This window comes from Enoplosus armatus, chromosome 1 (assembly GCF_043641665.1).
Source record: "Enoplosus armatus isolate fEnoArm2 chromosome 1, fEnoArm2.hap1, whole genome shotgun sequence".
NCBI classification, from domain to species: Eukaryota; Metazoa; Chordata; class Actinopteri; order Centrarchiformes; family Enoplosidae; genus Enoplosus; species Enoplosus armatus.
The window spans coordinates 25100289-25119783 of record NC_092180.1 but is presented as its reverse complement, the minus strand read 5'-3'; the positions used below and the strand labels follow the sequence as shown (position 1 = coordinate 25119783).

The following is a 19495-nucleotide window of genomic DNA, read 5'->3' as shown; positions in this document are numbered from 1 at the left end:
GACTGACAGTTTGTCCTCACAGTGGATTGATGGTTGACGAATCTGAGATGTTTTGATAGGACAGAATGTTAAAATAGAAGATAAATATCAGTATGTTATTGATACTGATAACTCCCAAATTTTTGAGCTTCAGCAGAGGGAAAGCAGACCTAAAGAGGACAACCAGCAACTGAAGGTTTACAGACTTTGACAGGTGATTGTTTTCCACCAATGTACTAGCCCCCAAATCCTCTGGGGGGGGGGGGATTTGCACTGTGGCTTATGCTGCACTCTGTTGCTTCTAGTGTAGGGATGACTGTACATGCACTGAATGTGCAACTAGGAAGGGATATAAGAAAAGACTAACTCCTTTTGTACATAAGTTGTGCAAATTATTCTGTATGTTCCACATTTTGGCATTAATAAATCATTGATTTTGAGACATTTGGGTAATTACGGTTAGCAAATGAGACAATCACTGAGTACCCCGTCAGCTTCTCTACTGCATTTATACTTGCAAGTGTCACCGGGTTAGATTGGGCCAAAACATAAAAACATAAAAGGAGATTGTTTTACGGCACAAATGAGAAAGAAGGCTGTAAGACAAAACATGATTTGAAGAAACACTGGGAAGTGAGGAGGCCAGAGGCTTCCTATCATACCGACTTTGGTGTCATTATTTATCGTAATAATACCACAATTAGCGCAATTCATTTAGCAAAGTTACTGTATACCGATGTTTATGAATATCACCAAGCTAAGTGTCATTCTGGCACAAAACTGTCATTGATCATTAAAATCAAATAGCCAACCATGAAGTCTACGAGGTTAAAGACAATTAACAACTGTAGCCTAAATATAATTAGTACAGAAATCACAAGCACAAGTCATGCAAACTCTTCATGAGCGTATCTAGGTCGAGGTCAAGTGACTTGCACTATTTGCTCAGAAAGCATTAACTGATTTACAGTTGAGGGAAATATCTGGCTCTTTAGCTGCGAGATGCGTCACCACTTACGGTGGGTTTGTCAGAAGTCTTTCGCTGAAAACAGCTGCATGCTGTGTGAAACGGGATTGAGAGCTGTGAGACTGGACCAAAATGGTGAACTTGTGGCTAAAACGCTCCTTAGAGCTGAGGGGAACTGCATGTAATTGGTTAAAAAAAAGAGTTAGATTAGAGCTGTTAGACGTGGTTGGAAAGACTCTGCTCTTTGAAGGGGCTCTCAAAGAATCTGAGCAGCAACAGGGAGTCTACTGCGAGAACTGATCTCCATATAGCAATACATAAACTTCAAGAGGCACGTATACAGAACGCACTCCTATGAGAACATTAAATCTTAGCAACTAATCAACAATACTGAAAGGCGGAGGTTGAGGTGTCGGAGAGAGCTGCAGCACTGGACTGATGCCTGTAGGATTTGTACTGCGTTTGTCAGTTTAAAGGAAAAAATTATGTACTCTCAGAGGAAGCCCAGAAAATAGATCTTGTAGCTTTGTAGTAATACTGAATAGTTAAAAAATGGGGATGTTAGGAGGTAGAGCTGTCAAGGTGTTTTAAACAGATTAGATGAGGTGTATTTTAGGGCTTACGTGATATGTATCTAATGGTTTGGATGTGGACGAATGCTGCTTCTTGGAATGACGAAAAAAACAATACATGTTTTTTTTCTTCAGTAATTCAAAGCACATTTAAATGTAAATGAAGTTCTAGTTAGACCTGAGTCAAAGGTCGCAGCCAAGTGAACTAAGTCATTTCAAATGAGCATTTCCAGCCTGTGACAGAGGCCTTGCTTGGTATGGCTGAACATGCACATCAACATACATTCGGTACTCTATCACCATGTGCATTCAGGCAGGACACATGCAGTAGGTTTCAGCTGTGGAGGGGATGGTGCATCAGACCGGTGGACAATGAGATGCATAGTTACATTGGGTGGGATGAAAAGCATGAAATAAGTTCTGAGCATTATCAGGCAGCCACATGCAGGAGTCTGGAGTGCCGTAGACTCATCTTATTAGCAGCTTATACCTGTATTTTTCACTGTGGAGTTCACTTTCTATTTGTAACCTTCCAGCCACAGGACAGTCTTGGGGTTGTAGTGAGTTCAACCTGCGCAAATGAGGGGAGGGGAGCTATTTATTCTGGGAATACCTTTTGGTGATAAGCGGTAGTGCCTTTGATGTTTTAGGCGCTGGATCAACATAATAAGAGCAGAAACTGCGGAATAATACGGGCCATCTTTGAAAGTGAATGCTGCCGTTCGCTCAGCCTTCTTGGAGAGAGTGTTTTGAGGTGAAAAGGCTCTTTTCTGGGTGTTTGGATGAATCAAAGCTTGAATGAGAACTTGACTGCGGGCTGACTCACTGTTGTGTTGCATCAGTCGGTGAGAGAAGTAGAATGAATGTGTATTTTCATAAAACAGGTTTGTATTTTATGTAATACTGTAATTACCATTTGAAATAATCTGAAACATAATGTTTTCCGGACTGCACATGCTGTACTGCTAGTTTCCTGTTTGAGACAAGAGATGGCCGAGATCAAAGTACTTGTACCTTTATATTATTAATGTAACATTTTTTCCTAAACTGCACATGGCTGCCTTCTGTAAAATGTCAGCTTTTCAGGACGGAAGAAAAACAACTTCCTCTTAAGATTGACACCCATGATATTTTAAAGTTAGACATCATATTTTAAAAGGTGTGTTTTTGCAGCTCACGGTCATCAGCGTTAGTCATGAAATAAAGGCCTTGGAGACATTTCAGGTAACAAAATGCTGCCAAAAAGAACCATAAAAAGGAAGCAATTAGTTTATGTTGCTGCAGCAAATATTTGCAGCTTCTCTTCGGTGTGACAGATGACGACTCGATCTCACGACGTCCATGCCGCTGATCCGCTGCGACACCTCGCTCAGTGTCTGGTCCTCCTCTGCGTGGTCCTGAATGTCAATCTGCAGAGCTCCCCCACACTCAGACAGTAGCTACCAGTGATGCTGCACTAATTAGCCAACCCTCTCGAGTAGCCAAGCCCTCCCAATGGCATCTGTGCCAAACAGAATTATTAAAGAAGGAGGGAGGAGGAGTTGCACCTCCTCTGCAGAGGAGCAAACACCCAGGTTCAGTTTAGCATTCACTTCGTCGCCCTCTGGCTGGGGAGCCGGCGCTGTCATCAATATTAACACCTTGATACATCCGTCGCTGTAACGCATATTTTTTGCCCCAACCTAATGAAAATTTCATGTGAATCACATAATTATAATTCCTTATTTAAATGAGCACTGTCTGAGGACCGGAGATGATTTGTGGCTCAGTAACTGAAAAGCAGTTGTGTGGATGCTGATGCTGTTGCTGTTTTACAGTTTAGTCAAAGTGGTGGAGGCCTGTGTGTGTGTGTGTGTGTGTGTGTGTGTGTGTGTGTGTTTGTTGGGCAGGTGGTATACGTCCTTCCAGGCCTGGAAACAGAGCTGCCTAGCTTTATAAATAGATTAATTTACTACACCGCTAATTTTTTAATTTAATAATCATTGGCCCCCCTCTCTACGGCGCTTGGCCTTCCTCACCTCCTGTCTTCTGGCATTCCGTCGGCTTTGATGGCTTATTTGCTGATTTGTTTATATATTTATTAATTCATTTACCCCCCCCAATCCAATTTTAGCTGACATTTCTTGTCGAGATGCGAAGGATGACCTTTGAAAACAGAACTCTTCCTGCCAGAGACGTGAAGGAGGTCTCACTCGCTGCTCAGAAAACACTCCTCCACTCCTCTCCACTTATCTGTAAGCAATTATAAAACAGAAATACATTTGCATTTGTCGCTTAATTTAAAGGCTTATGTGTATTAATACTTGTAGGACTACCTTTAAAGTAGTAATTTTATTCATGTTCGTTAAGTATTAACGAACATGTATGTTATTATTTCAGAGGCTCCACGAACATTTCATAAGAAACTGGCATAAATGTAAATGGTTAGGCTTTCTGAAAGTACTTTTGGTGCCTAAACATAACCAAACTGTGACTGTTTGGGTAACCCGCTGTTAGTACTTGTTTGGGCCTCCCTCTCTTTCGTTTACCCGGTGGTGTCTAATCCAGGTCCACCGGCGTCTCTGTAACGTTGTGTGTGTTTTGTCCTGCTGAGTGATTCTGAGGTGGCTGTTGTTGGAGATGGTGTTTGGCTAGCCTGGGAAACAGACGAATCTGCAAGCTCATGTTTTATTTGCTCTGACAGCTTCGCCTGGCCCCCCCTCCCATTCAGACAGATTTACACCCGACCTGATTCAGGTCGGACCGGTCACAACCATTTATCTGATATGGGGCGGGTTTAAGCGACGCTGAGACAGTTTTGTAAACAACCAAGATGGCTGCCGATGGTGTGGAACGTTCTGAGTCGGCTGTCACGTCAGTATTAAACAAACTGGACGGTAGCTCACTTTACAAACAAATGGTAAGTGCTTCTAGATCATGTCGTGCCAAACGTCTGTGTATTGTGTTGAACTAGAAGACATATATAGCAGCCTACCGTTGCTACCGCCTGTTGCTAACGCCCCTTCAGAATTGAAAATGAACTGAGAGGTTCCAGACGAATATGCATGATTTTATGGAGGCCTGTGATCTTGTAGACTGTTCCTTGTTGGTAGCATGTAGCTGCGTTTTCCTCCAGGTAGACTCTCTTATCTGTGTGTGTGTGTTGGTCTTTCTATATGAGCTTCTAGTTTGTGTTTCATCCTCAGTGATTTGGTGTCATTTACTTTCTTTTCCAGCTCTCTCCTTTTTCCTCCATGACCTTCCATGTTTCCACTTTGATCCATTCTTTCCAGTTTTCTTCCTGTGTCTGATTAACATTAACACGTTACATCTTGTTGTCACATTGTGTTTTGTTTATTTAATCCAAACAAAAACCACAGTGTAAGATCAGTTTTATGATCATTGCTCTTGAAGGCTGGCATCACTAACCTGCTGTTTGGGCACCCGCTGTTGGTCCATTGTCCAGAGACCTTCAGGGCTCCTTGAGGTGTTTCCAGGAGTCCTGAAGGTGGCTCCAGGGGTCTGTGTAAGGTTCCAGGGGATCCCTCACAAAATAAGGAACGGTTCAACTTTTTCTTGAACTTCTTCTGTTCAATTATGAAACTTTTAGTTTCATAATAAGATATAACTTCATCAACTTCAGATGAGGGTCTGTGGTCTGATGTGGGTCTGTTTGAAGGTCTTTGAACGTCTCTGCGTGTCTGTTTGGAGGTCTGGGGTCTCATGTATGTGTATTTGGAGATCTTTGGTCTAACGTGTCTATTTCAGGGTCTGTCATTTGACGTGTGTCTATTTGGAGATCTGTGGAATAAATGTGTGCCTATTTTGGGGTGTGTGATTTGACGTAAGTGTTGAGCGGCCATGCTCCACATCACCTAATGAGCTGCTGTTTGCTCGCCCACCTTTCTTCTCTCGCTGTCTCTCTCTCCCTGTAATGTATTCTTTCAGTGTATCATACAGTCCCTTTGGGACCACAGGTTTTCTTTGGGAGGTGAAATTTCATGCAGCATCTTTACATATCCTCACACACATCCTCCCCCTGTATTCAGAGCAGCGGTGCATTCACACTAGCACACATTTCAAGGTGACAGTATTTAACCGGTTTGTGAGTGACTTCTGCACGTTTTACACACGTGTGTGTGTGTGTGTGTGTGTGTGTGTGTGTGTGTGTCTGTACATCTGTGCCTTTCTGCAGGTGTGTGTGTGTGTTTGCATGTGCATGTTTGATACCACAGGAAATAAGAAATACCTGCAACATCCTTAGCTCTCTGTTGCCATGACAACACTTCTGGTTACAGGAGTATCTAATAGGCCTTCCATACAAATCAACCTTCTATAGAGTGTGTGTGTGTCTCATAATGAATTTAGTCAGCCATGAACTTAAATGGAAATCTTTCAAATAACACAAATATTTACTACATATATACTGCTATACATTCGTCAATATTGGCATATTTATTTTAATACATTTATGTTTATATTCTATTCTTTTCTTATGCCTTGTAAGTTTAACTTCTACCACACCCTTGAAAAATTACATTCAATTTTCTTTTACACATTATCAGAACAGGCGTATTAAACATTATGGGTGACTCTGATGTTCACAACATATGTAGCCTATTTTTCATTCAATTGGTGTTTGAAATGCCTCAGTCTCTCTTGTCTCTTTCTATATGCTACATCCTGCACGTGTCACTTCAATTAGTGGCTGAATGGATGACTCCTTGCTGCCCTTATAGACACTGTGAGCTGTGAAATTAGGTGTTGCGTTCAAAGTCACAATAATGTGCAAACATGTGAGTCATTGAGCGAGTGTTTGGGTAAAACCATGCCCATCCACATTAAAAAGAAATCATTTTTCTCTCATGATGTAGTACAGAGCACATGGATGATGCTGGACTGATAACAGGATCTGATAGTCTACTTTACTGCTGTGTTAATGCTCTCTCAGAGATGTTGTATTTCTTAATAACTGTAAAGACAGATGCCTGATGTTCATATTTAAAGTGATTCAAAGTTCTGGCCAAATCACTTGTAGGTCTCTGGCCATTTGTTATTGAATTTAGTGGCTTCCTGAGCCGGAGGGGTTCCTTAAGTCAATTGAATTATTTGACTTGAAAGCGGTCAACTTTCTTTTATTGAGTTGGCTGAGCCCTGAAGCTCCACACAGCCAGGCCTGTTTCCCTTTCTTTGTCAATAGTACTTTGCTTTATTTTCAGCCATTAGTGCAGGCCTGTATCTCCAACTCCCCACTTAGTTTACTTGATTTTATTTCAGTTTAGTTGAATCTATTTTATTCTACTGAGATCTAGATTAGTCTATTTTCCTTACAGATACACACCACAGTTGTGTGGATATAAGTACACAATGATGTGGAGTGGGGACAAGCACCCCCAAAGAGACTGACAAATTCATTTCACCTCGAAAGCAAGAGTAGAAATGTCAAAATGACCCGCGGAAAGATTTCCTTACTGGGTTTCTGAATCCAAACGACATCAAAATGTGGGGAAATGGTACAAAAACAGAACAGACATGACATCAAGGAAGAGACATGAAATAATTCATATGAAATAATTCAATTTAACTTTCTCTTTGTTTTTCTCTCCTCTGCAGAAACTTGTCAAAGAATCCTCTCACCACTCTGTCGTGGCAGCTCTTCCAGCACCTCCAACTCTCCGAGCTGTAAGTCTTCTTCCCCCGTCTGATCTCTCTCTCTCATTGGCTTTTGTTTGTATTTTATTAGAGCAATTTATCATCGCTCCCTGCTCACTATCTGCCTCCATACAAATTGTCTTTGCTGCGTGCCATTATAATTCCTGTCTTTATTGTACAAAGCTGCTCATTTGTCTGAGCACATGTAAAAGAGCGAACCTATAGGCTGTATAGTGGCGCTGTGATCTATAAGTCATTTGTTGACTTAATTAACGCGCACAAAGGAAATGTAATGGTCTGGTAGGGGGAGGGCGTCTAACCCCATTTTCTTGTTTGTCATGAATATTTTAGCGATCATTGTGTTGATGAAATGAAGTTGCTCTTTCACCACCAGGGAGAACATTGCGACGTCGACCCGCCTGTAATTTACACATCATTACGCCTGTCAGCACTGTCCATCATTTTGAACCTTGGCTGTGCCCTGAACACAGCCGCTGCTTCCTGTGCCTCCTGGCATAAGAAGCTGAGGTATAGCAGGATGTGATACAAAACTATTTCAAGCAGGCCTCCTTATTGTTCTATTTTCAGAGGTAGAAGCAGGGCAGGTCCTCTGAGAGCACGCCACAATGCTGATCTGGGGTAGTCCTGCTGCTGTACAGTGTATGGAGGGTGGAGGGAAAACCCGGCTTACATTGACAGTATAGTTTTTGCATTTTGGGCATTCAGCTTACGCTGTCATCCTGAAGAAATCTTAGACCCACCGATATCACAGAACGCTCATTCTTATTCGTCCTGTGTAGGAAGCAATTCACACCAGACCCCGTACCAGTGCTGCACAAGTGTCATCTCACTATGGGCCCTCATCAGAGGCAGATGGGTCTCTGAATCCCTCATTGTGCCTGTTATTGGGTTGTGAATTTCATTCTTCACTGGATTGTAGAAGTTCTGTACTTTTGTGGTCTTACCAGCTGTCCAATTCTGCTGTTGTAGAAGCTTGTTTGGCCTTTAGCTTCTCTTACTGCTTTTGTCTACGCTTTGTGTCCCAAGCTTCCATATGTACAGGATACTATTGTAATATAAAGTTATATATTTAGTGGTGGGAAAAGATATTCAGGTTCTGTACTTTACAATATCACGTATCAATAGTGTAAAAATACTCCATTACAAGTAAAATGTAGCTTTTCCAAAACAAACTTAAAGGCCCTGCAAACCTATTTCATCAATCACCTTCTTACTATGAGTAACAGCATCCGACATGGACACACCATTTTCTGTTGGAAACAGAAACAAGTTGGAAACGGAAAGTTTGAGTGTATAAGTCTTAATGAATAATAAGAAAATGTGATTTTTTTTAAGCTTTGATTGTTGCTTATTTAGTATTTAATGTTATTGATTATTATATTATTATATGAATGTGTAAGCAGCATTAGATTTTGTAGCTGGTGAAGGTGGAGTAATTTTAATAGATTTCTATACTGTTGACTGGTTTAATCTATAATGGATGTTACAAGCTGATCATATGTGTCATAGTTACTTGTCCATCTTTAGTTTCACAAGATCAGGGCCATTTTACCTGCAGAGAGAGTGTTGGAGTTCAGCAGTTAAATTACCTTACATTCCTCGACGGACTACGTCACATGCCACAAAATGAGAAAACACAGATCCTTCCTTCCTCCCAAATCACCATTACAGCTCACAGAGCACGATTTGCTCTGATGTGCAATCCTATTTCTTCTTAAGCAACCATTTTAGATGCGTATAAATGGTGCCTTTGTTGTTCTACATGAAAAGCAGGGCCCGGGTGATGCCCGTGTTTCCTAGTGAATGCTGATGAGGAGTGAGGGTTTATGTCTATTCCATTTGGTGTGTTTGGTTAAGAGGTGTCAGTTGGAGTGGCGTGGCGGCACAGACGTGGGCCGAGGCGTTATGCAAGAAGGAAGCCATGTGGAATCAGGCCTCGCTAATAGGAAATGAGTCACTCTATCACGGGCAGAGTCTGCGACGTGGCCCTGACATCATTGCTTTCTTCACTGTGTCTATGTGCTCACCCAAACCACATTAGCTTGGTAACTACCTGTCGTTCAATCACGTCAAATGAAGCGCTCACCGGGCGGCTATTGCCTTTTAATTATTAGACTAATACATGCACAATGCGGTATCAATGATAAGTGCTCGCCCATGCTGTTGAACCACACTGATATTGTGTAAATATAGGAAGATCAAACCAGCTGAAATAATTTCCGTTTTATGTGACGAAAGGAGAGCATGGCCCCTTTGCCGTGGCGCTGTCGCTGCACCATGTTATCTCACTCACTGGAGGCCCTGTTATTGTAATTGCATTACTTTTTTTTTTAAACAATGAAAGAGAGCAAATTTCAAAGCTGCAACACGATGACGGTGACATGCAAAGAATAGGAAGTCTGGAATTAGGCTCATCACAAGCGTTAAAGTAATGATGTCTTCAGTGACAAGTTCATCGTATATTTCATTAAGGTCCATTGTTTTATTACACTGGTATTTAAAGCTACTCTTGGATTGCTTCCACAACTTTCTGTTTAAAATGTAAAATAAAATGCATGGACATAAGGGAGGAAAAAGGCGCCACATCAAACATGACCAAAAAAGGTCATGCATGCCCCACTGAAATCACCATTAAACAACATAGTTTCATCAAAGCAGTGTGATTGGCCAAGTCTGGAATTAAACGCTACATTTCCCGCCTTTATGTGCTTCTTCACACATAATGAACTAGGTGTAAAACATGTTTTACTCAATAAAAAGAGGCGTGTAACCATTTAAGAATCGTTTATTCAGCTGCTTTAACACGAATGCAGGACTTCTCCGTTAACCTCAAGCAGCCAGTGAGCGTGTGGTCCAGTGCTCTCACAATTAAAACCAGACTTGGGAACAAATGTCAACCTGTATGATGAGGCAGCTGTTAAACGTGAAGGGGGAGAAGCACTTCCTATCAGTCAATGTACATTAAGTCTGTTTTTTCCCTTATCAGGCACTCCTTATCAGGCTGGGTGAAGTGTAACTGCAAAACAGTAGCTGTGTTTTGCAGGTTGGTTGCGCAGACATTTCACACTCCTTGCAATATCTTAATATCAGTGACAATGACAATACTATCAGTGAAATCTCAATAATCTCAAGTCTTTTGTGGCTGCTGTGAAAAGACGCCAACATCACATTGAAGCTCTACAATAGGCGTCTGCTGTGTGCTGCCTCTGGAGGAGACACAGATAATCGGCTCTGCCTCTTTGTCTGTGTGCCCTTTAGCCAAAGGACCGGAGCTGCTGCAGTGTGGTGCGCAGCCCGGCCAATCGCGAGCCTGAGAACGGCGGCAGGGTGAATGGGCCGGCTAAATGCTAAATCTGCTGCGGCTTCCAGGGTGATATTATTGGAGATTATTTGAAGCGGAGTTAGCGGCAGTCACCGATACCGCCGTCTTCGAGGAAGCTCATTCTGTCTGGTCCACAAAAAGGGGAAAATATTCTCCTTCTTTAGCAACTGAAGCGATCTGCCTGAGGCAATGTGCATCCCGAATCCCTTTATTCTGTTAGCGCTTCTTTAATCCCGGCTCTCTGGGAAGCAGGGGCCGACGCAAAGTCAAACATTTACGCCTCTCACTGCAAAATGGATTTTTCTTTGAATATGGATGAAATATGAATAGATCAAACCTGTAATCTTCTGATATGACTGCCAGTGGATTAGGATGAATTAAACATTAAATTTCCAAGCACTGCATGACAGGTAAATTACTCAATTTTAACCTTCATTTTATTAGTGCCCAATTGCACTCGGGGCAAACTCTTACCGAAATACATGACATTTACACTGACTCTTCAAAAACATCAAAGAGTGACTTGTGAGAGGAAAAGGGAGTATTAAAACGTTAAATGTGGTAGAACAGACTGGATTGGGGGCGGCAGTGGCCTAGACATTAAAGAGGTCACCAGCTTAAGAACCCAGACGGCCTGGCAGAGGCTGTGTAAGGAAAATGAAGAAGAAAACTATTTTTGGCGAAAGCAGTCACAAGCACAAATGCAAATACAAGGCCTTTGATTTTAAAAGCAGTATACCTCGACGCCATGACATGCTGACGGAGTAGGAAGAGAGTTTACAGTCGGTATTCTTTCAGATGGTTCTTTAAGATAGAATTCAGTCATTGTGGTCTGACGTCAGTGTGGGTTCCTGGTCACCCGTTACTGTGGCTGTATCTTCAGGGCCTTGTTAAGGACCAGGTGTGTCGTGGTTGGCAGTTAAGGGAAGTTCACTTACCTATAGCCCTGCTCCGGCCACACATGTAAGCAGTGTTGGATTTTTCTTTTTGTGAAACTTTGAGTCCAGAATTCACAAGTTGATTTACTATGAACCTACTGCAAATCCTTGCATTATGAACATTAATTCAAGATCATGAATGTAGATAATTTGACTGTGTTTACATTCATTTACATGAATTACACTACTCCAAGTGCTGTCAGAAAAGCAACATTTACAGGATTGCCTAAAGTGACAGCTCACCATAATAATCCCTTTCACTTGACGGAAATGATTTTTATTATCCAGAGAAAACGACGGAGTAATTGAGCGGGGCTTTAGACATGCACAACACATCCAAGAAGAGACTACAGCTGAATCACTCATTTTTGCTACAATATGATGGCAACAGGAGATTCATCAGCCGGAAAGTTGGACCTTCAATCATCCTACAAGCAGCAGTGGACGACATTTTGGTTTAGAATCACCCATTATCCTAACCTACCTCACACGCCTTAATCACACTAAAAAATTGCATTTTGATGTATGTTTGAATGTTAAAAACTCTCTCAAGTCACTCCAGATATAACCATCTGAATTATGTACACCTAACTAAAGCCACAGAGATTTCTGTTTATTTGTGATAAGTTATTGCCTCATCAGGGGAAAAAAAAACAGGCATTGGTAAATGGACAAAAAGTGGATAACAAAATGTTACTTCCCCACCAGAACTGCAATAATACAACCACCAGTGCACCACTTCACACTTCTACTCAAGCCGGCCTTGATTGAAGCCACAAAATTAGCAAACGGGCACTATTAAGAAAAAAAGAAAAGAAAAGAAAAGACAGCCAGCTCTGCATTGGCGTGAAAGTTGAGCCTTTAGGCTCCTGTGAGCAAAGCATTTGGCCCACAACTGTGGAGCTCTGTGAAGTCTGTGGTTGTGCCGGGCAGCTCCAAGGTCTGGACATGTGTAAACAGTCGATGTTTTTGAAACATGAAACTGCAAGTAAAGTCAGATAAAACGGTGCATTCATCCAGTGTGTATCATGTAGAGCCAGCAGTTTTTTGATCACCAAGCTGACACATGACAATGACGTGAAAGGTGCTTACATCCATCAGCTGGACACAAACATGACTCTCACTCATGTATGAATAAGCACCCTGTTTATTTGCTCACCTTTTTAGCCCTGATTTGGTTTCCAACAGCTCCTGAGAAGCATGTCTGGGCTCTATAGCAACTCCGTGCTTCACTATGTTTACCATCCAGTCGCTACCTAACTCTGCTGTCACCAAGCTGTCACTGGGTGCTGAGCAGGTAGTGTACCGCGGATTTTTGGAGCTTTATTGCTGAAAACAGCTGCCTGGTGTGACTTGAATCGGGGTGAAAATGTCACCCTCGATATTCAGGTTTAAGGTGCATTCATTAGTCATTCTACAGCACAAACCTGCACAACGAAGTTAAAGCTGTAGGAAAATCACGCTACACACACAAAAACACAAATATCCAAAATCATTATAAACAACTCTATCCTCTAAAAATAACCACCAGAAGTAGCTAAAGAGTCCCTGCTAAAATCTTTGACTCTGAAGAAAAAATTGCCTTAATCTTCTGCCCACTTTGTCCGTTCTCCCTACCCGGGGCCTTCCCTGACCTGACTCAGGTGTCCCCTCTCCTCTACATGATTGCAGTGCAGGTGGTGTTGTCGATAAGTCAAAGTCAGGTCTGGCTCCTCCGACAAAAAAAAAAAGAAGCTGTCGTGGTTTGACAAAAAAAGAAAGAAAAAGAGGAGAAAAAAAGTCAGGGGGAGAGAGAGAGACACAGAGCCTGCAGGGACGCTGACTGGCCAAGTGGCTGCAACCTTACGGAAAAGCAATGATTGGGACGAAGCAGTGATTTATTTATTCGCAGCGTACCACTTTATCCTTGACATAAGCAGAAGATGCAGCGTGAGAGGGATGGAGTCGGTCCAGCGACAACCGGGAGTGTGGTGAAGCAATGATACACACTTCGGTGTGGTGAAAGCAACTGTTAAACAAATTCAGCAGGATCAGGGGGAAACGCTTATGTTGTAAAAGCACTTGCTGACTAGAAGAGTATTAAATTTGACATCAGTTGAGTCAACTCTCTCGTTTTTTTTGGCATTTATGCCCCCTGATTGATCTATACTATTCTTGATCAAAACTCTAACCTCTCCACCTCCTGCTGCACAATGAAAACTGGACATAATTGGACATATCTGACAGAGGAGGAGCACAAGTGCAGCAGTAACGTAGCAAACATGGTAAAACTGAGACCTTCACGGCCGCACTTGTGTATGTAGCCTACTGCCTATGAATAGATGTCCGACTGTCAATCAACTGCTTCAAGACTCTAGAAGCCAATCTGATGGCATGACAGCTAGATTATCTCTTTTCCACGCTATAATAATAATAATAATGACAGGGCTGGCCACACTGTTTGATTGACAAGTGATCTATGGGAAGAGCAGCACAGAAACACAACAACAGTGAGTGCTTTGCATCAAAAAAGAAATTGATTTATATGATTAAAAAACAGGCAACAAAATAAAATTCAGTATTTAATCATAAGAGAAAGAATTGTCAGTTTCACCGCCCATAGGTACTCTTGTTATGCCTGTCAGTCTTTTCTTTCTCGTACGGCACATATAGTTTACAATGATAACGGTGTCAGATTGACCACTTGACAATTGAAAGTGGGATTTTTGAAACAATGTGTTTTCGATTTCACACAAAAGCAAACAAAAGCAAACAGGTTTCTCATTTCCAGCCAAAGAACGTGGATTTTGTAGTCGCTAGCCAATGCTAATACTAAGTTTAAATCTCCACAAGTTGGTTGACAACTCCATCTCCAGCTGATTTGTTGTAAAACAAGAAGCCTGTAAAAGAGGCTGAAAAAGCCACAGGCCACCCCAGCCAGCGCCATATTTCGGGTGGCTCGGTCTTTTCTTGTGTGGAAATATTTTTCTCCTGCTGTAGCTCCATTGGGGACAGCCTTAAGCAGCGCCCCCATGTGGTTGTAGCAGAGACGTTTAGAAAGGAGACGGCCCAACTCAGAGTTATTTCCTGTATCTGTGTCACGTGGGTTTCGCCACTGCCCCGCCCAGTTAGGAGACTGGCGGCAGCTCCTGAGTCTACTCACTCCAATGGGAGAAGCGAACACGATTACAGATCATGACCGATTCTTTCGCCCCGAGGTCACCTAAGTAAATATTGGACCTACTTTTCTTCTGAACATTCTGACACTAAAATGGCATTTTTCAGACGGACAAATCTGGAGAAAAGTAACTGTCTCTGTCTCAGCAGCACACTCTCGCAAGATCTGGCAGCACAGATATCACTTCTCGCTGCTGGTGCTGAATTAAAAGTTATAACTGAAAGGAAACGTGTGTTTCTTTGCTTAATATCACTATTATCGTTGTTTTTATTTTTATTATTATTATCGTTATGTATAACTATGTAATATATAACTGTTGGAGAAGGGAAAAAGAGAATATTATTAGATGGATAAAACAAGCGGCAAAATAAGGCGGTGGGGAGGCGACCACGCCCACTTAGGAGACAGGAAGCGTATATACCATATTTCATACCATTGGCACAGCTTGTAATGCGTCATCTTCTGTTCTCCATGAGTATCTTTGGTTGTAGTGCCCGACCCCCAGTCCCCCACCCACTGTGCGTGCAACTCACTGGCTGCCAGTCTGAGAGGAGAACAAACATGCTGCTGCTGCTGAGTTTTGCTGATGTGGAATAAAACCAAAGTTGCTCCTAGCAGCATAATTACCAAAATGGAACTGTTTTAGTGAAAGATGGCTTCGTGCATGCTTGGTATAAAATAGCTATTGACTTTTCATAAGGCTGGAATACTTGCGCTGAGCCAGATCTGATCTCCTGCTTCGCGCACAACAGTAGTTAGTTTTCCATAAAACAGAGTGCGAGCTGACGGGGCTCTAGTTGTTTTTTCCCCCCATAAAAAACAGTATCAGCAGGCAGCATGGAGGAGAGAATGAATCAGCTGACCTGTAAACTAGTCTTAGCTCAGTGCACCCCAATTTATTTTCCTAATCGAGTGAGCTTTAAAATCCTAAGTGGACACTCAAACTGTGAAGCACAGCGCTGGTTTTCATGCTCGGACATATGAAGAAGGAACAGCAGCTTTTAATGGATGGATGGATCGCCGGTGTTTACATATTGTTGAGTCTGATTTGCTGTTTCCCCACAAATGAAGAATTGGGTCATTGTACCGTCAGTCCTGCCCTGACACAACTTTGTACATGACTGCGGCCATGAGAGCCGTCGCTTGCAAAAACTCAAGTCAAGCCATCAGCCATCTATTCATTACGATAATGGTGCTGGGAGCGTTCAAGAGACTCTTTCTGAAGACTTGTTAAACAAAGCAAACTGCAATGAAACAATATTATATTACACGTCATTTGATGAAATATGTCACCAATGATGGCCTCCTGAAAATTACAATGGGTTCTGAATTAGATATGGATTACTTTATATGTCTTAGAATGTGAAGTCATTTTACTGCAGACAAAAAAATAATAATTCACCTCCACTGTAAAATTCCCTTATTATTATTTTTTTTTAACTATGATGCTGTTTGCCAAAAATCCCAATGGACTTCTGCTCAGAATGCCCTTGACTGTTATAATATAAAAAATATCAAATTTGAAGTCATTCTACTTTAAAGTTTTGGAGAGAATTAAAGGAAAAGTCACATCCATAGTCAAAATGCATTGTAACACATATTTGATCTCTCATAAAAAAGATTTGCTAAAGAGGTTTGCTGAACATCCCAGTAGAATACTATTCAGAATGACCCTGACTATGACTATATAATATCTGAATGTCTGCCATTTTAATGAACAGGTTTGGAGAAATGTAAAGTGAAAGTCAAGAAATGCATTGTAGCACAGTGAATATGTCCTCACTCTCATAAAAACTTCTCAGTTTAGAGGAATCCTGTAGAGAATGACCCTGACTGTAATAAGATATAAAAGGCATTTTACCTTACAGTATTGGAGAAAATGAGTCAAAATGTGTTGCAATACATATAATATTCATTCATATTTGAACTCTCATAAATACTTTTCCTTTAGAGGATCATGATACAACATTTCATCAATTTATGCCCAACAATTGCTTTGAAATAAAACAGAAACAGTGTTTTTAATGAATATTGAGGTTTTTTTTTTGTGAGACTAGGGGGTATGGTCCACTTAGTTTCCTCTGGCTAGGGTTAACAGTGAATAAATAAGTAACTAAATGAATTGGCACTATTGCCTGTACCTCCACAAGACCGTCAGGGGCTTATTTTAGGTACACACATTTTCAGCAAACATCATAATCTAACCCAGTGGTTCCCAACCTGGGGGTCCCGATCCCCAATTGTGTTCCTAAAATTAAAAGGAATGATCATCTGATACACTGCAATATCCACAGGAAATAGTCTTTTCAGATTTTTTTTTACAATTTGCTACTTTTACACAAACCTCCTACAAGTATTAAGTTCACTATTTAGGTTAATTGTACAGTTAATTGATCTGTGCTGTTATTGTTTTTTATGCAATGAATAAAATGAAATATACATAAAGATATTTTTCTTTACAACAAAGCCTGGCCCCCCTTATGGAACACAGTGGATGTTACAGTCCTGAACAGGGAACATAATGATAGAGTTTGAAATGCTCCTTAATTGCCTTTGGAAATAAAGCTGGCTTACTACTAGTATGGGATAGTTTCTCAATATGTTTTCTTATTAATATGCATTAACATCTGGATGTGACAAGCAGAGCACCTGGAGCCACCAACCACACGGCTTTATGCTGAATTACCACAAAGCCAGGCATCACAGGAAATACAACCTGCAGTCACACCCGAGATCAGCAGCACTGTGGTAAAATGTGCCAAATAAGGCGATTTATTAAACACACTGGATTTAAACAACCTGAAATAATCCCTGACAACAGTATAGGAGAGGAAGCAGAGCATTCAAGCTGAGATCAAAGCGCGGAAGCAACAATGCGGTATATAGTTTATCGTTGCCTGTGATCCGCGGCTCCTCAGTCAAAGCACCTGTGTGTACATTTCCCAGAAAAACAGCCTCCGGTGGTGATCATTACCTCTCCTTTTGGAGTAGCGGGGTGGATCGTTAGCCAGCTTCAAGGAAACATCATGCTGTTAGCTCTCTGTATCTGGGGTCACGCTGCTGTTTGCTTTTGTTCTTTTCGAAGTCTAATCTGCTCTCCTCCAGACATTTATCAACTTCCAGCTTCCTTTTGTTGCCTTATAGCTTGTTTGGATGGAAGAGCTGCAAAATCACAACCACGTCACTGTGCTGTACGGGCCGGGCTCGCAGCTTTCTTATTGAAGTGCAATATGCTACTTTTTTATTGTGCTGTTTTCTGTATCTGTGCAGCTGCATGTTGGCCCTGATCAGCTCTGCCCAGAGGAATAGCTGGTAATGTATAGAGGTGGTGGTTCTTATTAACAATTACCATAATTACAGTATAAAGGAGGGAAAGCCTGGGCCGCCCTGCTCTGGTGAGCTTTGATCCCTCGTGGTTCAACTTGCTCAGCATTAAATGAAAACCTTTAACAGTGAAATTCTCCTCCGCACCGGCATGTAGGGAGCTACCTGTGTGTGTGTGTGTGTGTGTGCGTGTGTGTGTGGAGTGAACTCCTACGTGATATAGACAGTGTAGCTTTCATAGCCCACATAAGGTTGATACGTTTATCCAACTTTTTGCGGATTATACATGAATTCTTTAGTTGCTTTGTTATAGTGCATTGGTATTGTTTATCACCACCAGGAGACTCAATGAATTGGTTCACTTTTAGATTTGATCTTATTGTTTGTTTTTCTGTCACAATATACTGAAAACAAATGCACACCTGAGAGATTAGATGTGCATTTCTTTGCAAGTGGATTTGTAATAAAAAGTAATTTGAGTCTGGAATGGAAAATCTGTTTCTTTTCAGATTCATCAGTAGGTTAGTATAAAAGGGCATAAAGGGTCAGAAATAATGCAAACACTGACTGCAATCAGAGTGCACCTGTACAAAATAACTGCGAATAATCATTAATAAGATTACCAGGTTTTCTGCAGTAATTAGGAGTTCATAATGGGTAGATGTGGTGCTGTGTCCCTTCTATGTAGCGTATGAGTTACTCAATGAGTATGCTGTCATATAGTGAATGTGAAGAGACTCTGCTGTAACTACAGTGTCAGATTCAGCGAGCACCTGATAATAAGCAAGATCCACCTGAGGAAATCTATTCTCATTACTTTATATGGCGTGGTGGACGCACCGCATACATTATTCATGCTTTCTGCAATATCTTCTTGACCTCTGCCAAGGACATTTGGACAGGCATTCATCTTGACAAAATTGGCCAATCACAGCCCCCAAATTGGACATATGCAAAATGCAGAGGTGGCGCACAGCGCTGAATAATGTGACTCTGTGCTGCACGCGGCTGTGAGAATGAAATGTATGCACAGAGGGGCCTAATGATACCTGCCTGCCGCTAATACAGCCTGAGACTGATAGCCCGAATGCCGCTTTGACCTTCGACCTCCTCACATTTGAATGCCACGGTGCAGGCACTCACTGTTTTTCTTCTTGTCTGTTGATTTGAATAAATCCAACTATTATAAAACACAGTCATACATCTGTGGTGACGGTCATGTATTCCAGGGTGTTTTGTGTGAGCAGCTACTTGATTATATTGCTAATTTCTTTTTATTATTGACACTGTTAATGATATTGTTACTGTATTATTGATATTGTGAAGAATATTGCTATTAATTAGGTTGAGAGTGTTGTCAGTAATGTTGAGTTCCGTGCAGCGGAAGATTGTCGTGGCTTCCTCTCTTGCTAACAGAGAAGATGAAGTGTGTGCACAGTCAGACTGAAGTTCATGATGCCTCCAAAAGACTAATTGTTTTCCTGTGACTTTAAAAATATATCATTCTTTCCTGGTATTTCCTGCCGTTAATGGAGTTTGATTTCAGCTGCAGATGATTAAACATGAAATGTTTTTCACTTACAT

At 41.5% G+C, this 19495-nt stretch overlaps 1 protein-coding gene across 4 annotated transcripts in view; it reads left to right on the top strand.

The window, feature by feature from the left end:
* Nucleotides 1-19495, top strand: part of ntrk3b (neurotrophic tyrosine kinase, receptor, type 3b) — a 158314-nt gene that overhangs the window by 58515 nt on the left and 80304 nt on the right. For all 4 annotated transcript variants that reach the window (XM_070924744.1, XM_070924588.1, XM_070924668.1 and 1 more), the window contains exon 4: nt 7111-7179. In XM_070924744.1, coding sequence (XP_070780845.1) covers nt 7111-7179 — 69 coding nt within the window. The remainder of the gene's footprint in view (nt 1-7110; nt 7180-19495) is intronic.